The following is a 5,550-nucleotide window of genomic DNA, read 5'->3' as shown; positions in this document are numbered from 1 at the left end:
GTGATTCTGTGTTTCTGTTCTTGTGAGGACCACATGTTGTCCTAAAGGTCAGATGATCCTGAAAATTCCTAAAACTGAGGACATCTTGCTGGTCCTCACAATGGCTTATTTAAGTTTAGGACTTAAATTTAGGATCAAGATTAAGATTCGATGGGCATTAGATTTCCAGAAGTGTAAATTAGAAAGTCTTCACAAGCATAGTAATACAGTCCTGAATGTGTGTGGGCCTCAGCAGAGTGGTGCGGGATAGACAGTGGTCGTAAAGGAGCTGAAAAGTGTTTCACACTTGTGCAATAAAAGGCTCGAGTTACCGTCCTGTCAGGGTCAGGAGGCGCAGCAAGCCGGGTGGTGCCGGTGGCCCAGCCAGCCAGGTTTCTGAGGCCAGACAAAAACACCTTTCTCTGGGCACAGGAGCTGGCGGCTTGGCCCCAGCTCAAAACATTCCCTGGTGGAAGGGAGGTTCATTCACGTTTTGGCTGCAGACTGTTTTGTCTAAGATACGCAGAACACGTTTGTAGTCTTTGGGTAATGTTCGGGGCAGGTGACGTGCGTAGACGCAGAGCTCCCTGACTTTCTGAAGTGAAAGTGGAAGGGGATATGTGGGTTTGGAATTGGATTAGTGTTGCTAGACTGGAGTGGGCCTTGAAGTATGTGCCAGTCAGGGTTTTTGTCAATGGTTAGCCTCTGCAAAGTACATATCACTGCATTATAATGGCTATATAATAATGGCATATATAATGGCTTGGATGGTCGAGGCTGTTAAAATTCAATCTTGTCCCTGAAGACGAGTTAAAAACAGGGTCACAATCCTTTTATTTACATTACAAAATTATCAAAAACAAACACGCACTATACTGAAGAGTCTCCCGTACTGCAATAAATAAAAATATATTAATCAAAGTTTTCACCAGAAACATTACAGTATGAACAATGCACATTAGAGACAGAAGTCATAGCCAAAGCTGCTTGGTCAGTGAACCAGAGTTAACAGACAGAGGAGTCCACCTGCTGCTCCAGAAACACATCAAGACGCTTCCGTTGGGTTACAGACTGATGTCTGGGCCGCCGCTTCCCTTCGCTCCAACGTCTGATGCTCCACATGACACATTTGGCACCTCAAGGACATATAAAAACGGTAAAATGTGCTTTATAGTCTTGTAATTCTTATAAACGAATTCAGCCGCGTGGTTCCTTTCCCTGAGAGAGACGGGAAACAGAAAGAGGAGGGGGGACGAACAGACAGGCGAGCAGACGAAGGGTCTCCCCTGAGTAACATTTCTAAAGACAATTTATATATTTTGGAGAGATAAAACATCTGCCTGTTTGTTCTTCTCATAAATTTTCCAGTCAGTTTTACTGGCTTGTCTCAGCCACCGTCTCTCTGTTCATGCTGTGTGTGGGTTCTTTCGTAGTGTGCTGCCTGTCCTCAGCTTTGGACAAGTGCTTCAGACAGCTGCGATCTTATTGGGTCTTTGAGGGCACCGGAGGCCTGGTTCGCCTTTTGCTCTTGCCCTTAAATTTTAGAACCACTTCAGGGTGCTTTTGTGTCTTTACCTGCTGGCTACAGTAGCTGGTGGATTCCTAAAATCGCTGCTGACCTTAAATATTCTACCAGCCAAAAATGATTTTTTGGAGTAGGAAGGAACGTCCACATGATGGTTGGTTTCCTGCTGAAGTAGATTAACTTACCAGCCACATACAAGTTTATCAGCATTTGGCTGACAGTTATTTGGTGATTTTCCCATTTCCCGCTCGTAGCCGACCACTATCTCTGCCTGTCCTTCAGGATGAAGTCCTCCTATGGTAGATGGAGTGACAGTTATGTTTTTGGGTTCACTTCCAGCCGTTCATTTCTTTTAGCTTGCTGATGCTGGTCCCTTTGATAGGTGTGGAGGGTGGGGGGTTGTAAAGAGGCAGGGTTGGCGTGCTACAGCCTCTTGTCCACAGCTTCTCTGTGGGGACTGTCCACACGGTCCGAGACAACTTCTTCTTAGTCTTGTCTGTCTTCTCTTTAGAAGTCCCAGGGGACATGGACTGGAAAGGGAACAATGACAAAGCAGGATTAGGGCGACATAATGGACCTTTGAACTTGACTAACAGGGAAAGGTGCTACTTTATTACAGAGTCAGTTTACCCACTAAATAATATTACCTTTCACTTTATATCCAGTACATGCAACCCACTGCCCTAAGTCTGACCTGTCCAGATGCCTTTAGCTCTCTTTTCTTATTTAGATATAATAAATGTAACATACGCAGCAGCAGAGGGTGAAGCAGCTGAGCTTAGCAGCATTTCGTCCAGTCCCTGCGTAGCGGTTCTTTTTCGGCAGCAGCAGGATGAAGGACACAGCCAGAGACAGATGGTAAAAGCTGTGGACATAGGCGTAGTCCCACTCCTGCAGTGAAGAGAATACAGCATATCCTTTTTAGGGTGGTTTAGGTTATTAACATTCATTTATTTCAACATATGAAGATATGTAACTAGACAGCTGACTGCCTTTTAATAATTGTATATTAATGAACAACACAAAATATTTTGTTAAAAGATAAAGCTGCACATGAGCAGCTTCAAGTAGAAATTAAATTGTGACTGGTTAATGGATTTGTTATATAGAGAGTATCTGTAAACAAGGTTGAAATGATAGTAGTTAAACAATGTAAATAAGTGAGAATGTAGCCTTATGGCAAAAAAACATGATATGAGACATGATCTTCATCATCATATTTATGAGTTAGGATCAGTTTTACTTTGATGATTGTCACCTCAAAGTAGAAGCGCAGCATCAGAGCGAGAGCACCGAAGCAGCAGCCTGGGCCGACCTGCTGAGTGTACACTGTCTTCTCTGGATACACCGCCCTCAACTGCTTCATCTTCTGCAGCTGAAATTACAATGAGACACACACAAATTTCAAGAGAGTGATTGATTTGATGGCAAGAGGATAGAGAAGGGACAAAGGGAAGGGAAGAGAAGAAAAGTGGGGGAAAAGAAGAGTACTAGGAAACAATGGAAGAGGAGAAGAGGAAATACGGGATGAAAAGAGAAGAAGAACAAAAAACGCCAACTCACCAAATCGGACTATAAACAATAACTTGACATTGTCTGACTTGACACAAGCCCACTCACCCATTTGACAGTGATGATGAAGACAGCTGATCCGATGGGTCCAGAGTAGATCCCATAGCCCCAGCGATCCTGATAGGTCCTCACAGCGGTGGTCAACACTCCAAACATGGTTATACTGGAGCGTTGGGGTTCATCAAAGTCCCCCAGAGCTGGGACAAGGAGACACATACTGCATGTGAGACAAGGGTTTTCAAACCTTTTCATCCAGATACTGAAAAATAAAAGTAACTGCAGTGTTACATTTATTTCTCCACTTCCAGATGAAAACGTTTTTTATTCAAGAGCCTGGGCACAACAGATGGTTTGCACTGTGTCCATTTTAATGAAAAATCTTCTATTTTCTAGCTTGGTTACATTTTTAAGTTGAGCTTGGATTTGATATTTAGCTGGCCATTTTGCAATGAGTACACCTTCCAACAAAGACGGTGGACCAATCTGTGAAGTCAGCTGTTTAAGCATTTGGCCCTCCACAGCACGTGATTTAAAGCCCTTGTTACGAAACCTCTGGCTTAGATGGGTCGGTGGGAGAGGAGCAAATGTATTGTATGTGTGTGGGTGTGGGTGTGTGTGGGTGTGTGATCTGATGAGAGAGTAACAGCAAGCATGTCTGAGCACATGTGAGCTCAAAGACACAACATATGCTATCAACAACTGCTACAGCCAGAGCTGTTTGTTTATAACCTTGTGCTTGGAGTGTCTTTCTCAAGGCCATGTCATGATTATGGACACTGGAAGATACATATAGAGACAATAAACGTGCTGGTACCTGCTGCCACCACTAACTAGTCAAACCAAAACACATTCTGTCGCTGTATGTGTGGCAAACTGTATATTAGGACTTACCTATTAGTGTGACCCACATGGAAAGAGCCGTGCCGTAAACACTGAAGTACTCCAGAATGTCGTATCTCATGAAACACAGGATGGAGAGCCCTGGTCCATCACATGCATGGTAGATCTAAAGAAAGACATCCTAGTTCAAGTCAAAGATACAGTCACAGGTAAACAACCTTTACACATAGTCCAAATTTCATTTTAAGTTGCACCTATATAAAGTATGTGATCAATAATAGGTGTGTCTTTCCCCTTAAAAGACATATATTGTAAAAAACTTATGAATTGGGTTGACTGTTTCAGTGTTTTTATCAATAGGGAGTAATGTACAAAACATACATGAAGTCATTTAGAGAGATTACAAAAGTAATCTGTCTATCAGAAGGTTAGACATTTTGGCCTTGTGTGTCAATATTTGAGTTTAAGTAGCTCTTAGATTTGAAGTTATTTATATTTTTTACTACTTAAAATTCTTGAAATCTAAGCAAAGTAGATTTAATAAATGGTCAATGAAATGCCACAGAACCCCTCACTTGCTTCTGGTGAGTTAAACACGTAGATATAAAAACAAACAAACATAAAAACGAAGATCTTCAAATCTTCAAAATCTTCAAAAGTAATTTTAAAAAACATGAAATCTTCTGATCAGAACCAGAAACAGTCAGTGCTAATCACTTGTTCAGTCACCAAGATTTCCCCTTAAACACCACAATCAGTGAAGTGCAGGCAACACAGTTTCAATCTCACACATCAAAACATAAGCACATTCTCACCGCAGTGAAGAACATGGTGAAGAAGTAGACCATGGCCTCCATGTGGAAGCCCCTCTTGGCAGCCACGCTGGCTGTAGGCAGGAACACCAAGCTGCTGACTGTAGGAAGCAGCATCTTGGCAATAAAGGCACCCATAGTGGAGGGACAGCAAACACTACTCAGATAGAAACTGTGAAGGCTTGTAGATGAATCAATATCCTTTGAGAAGTTCTTTGAAGTCTTTGAAGTTATCTTATGAACAAGTGAAGAAGATACAAGTTATTTTCTCAATCAGATATCAGGTAGGTATGTCCTCGGGTCCCTTAGTCCTTAATGTGTGGGACTAGTGAGTCTAGTAGTGACTGGATGAGCTAGAGAATGCATATACAGGACACATACACTCCCACGCGGGATGAACACACCCAGCTGTCTAGTTTGGCCCTTTAAAGTTTAAATGACCCCCAGGCTGGCAGGTCCACAGAGGCCTGTATGTGCAGTGTCATGGCTGGGCAGCTGTTTGCATACCAGTGTGACATGGGAGGGGCTGCGGACAGGGCAAGGCCAGAATGCCATATTGTATCCATGGACTATTTCAAGCCAGGGTTCTATCTGCTACAAATTAATCTCAGTGATTGGAGATTTTTCCTTCCTGATACGATTCTGATACCTGATATTTGCACATTTGCTGATACGAGTACCGATCTGATACATGTGCATTAAAAAAAAATTACTTTTATTATCTAGTTTGACAGTAAGACATTTAGCTAGCTATAGCAAACATTACACTACTGGAAAAATGTCAAAGTACTGAAGGGTTTTGGATGGTCCCATTAACAGTCT

The 5,550-nt window shown here is 42.5% G+C and overlaps 1 protein-coding gene across 1 annotated transcript; it reads right to left on the bottom strand.

Moving 5' to 3' along the window:
• Positions 1-356: 356 nt before the first annotated feature.
• On the bottom strand, positions 357-5,144 carry mymk (myomaker, myoblast fusion factor). Its single transcript, XM_035658431.1, has 6 exons — positions 4,732-5,144; positions 3,968-4,082; positions 3,125-3,273; positions 2,763-2,879; positions 2,255-2,395; positions 357-2,034 (listed from the first exon to the last, which is right to left on the bottom strand). The coding sequence occupies exons 1-6, from the start codon at positions 4,864-4,866 to the stop codon at positions 1,834-1,836; spliced, it is 858 nt and encodes a 285-aa protein (XP_035514324.1). The 5' UTR covers positions 4,867-5,144; the 3' UTR covers positions 357-1,833.
• Positions 5,145-5,550: the final 406 nt, after the last annotated feature.

The sequence above is a fragment of the Morone saxatilis genome, unplaced genomic scaffold (assembly GCF_004916995.1).
Source record: "Morone saxatilis isolate NCDOM2014 unplaced genomic scaffold, NCSU_SB_2.0 Contig16, whole genome shotgun sequence".
NCBI lineage: Eukaryota > Metazoa > Chordata > Actinopteri > Moronidae > Morone > Morone saxatilis.
Note: the sequence above shows the minus strand (reverse complement) of the source record. Positions and strands in the feature narration are given on the sequence as shown.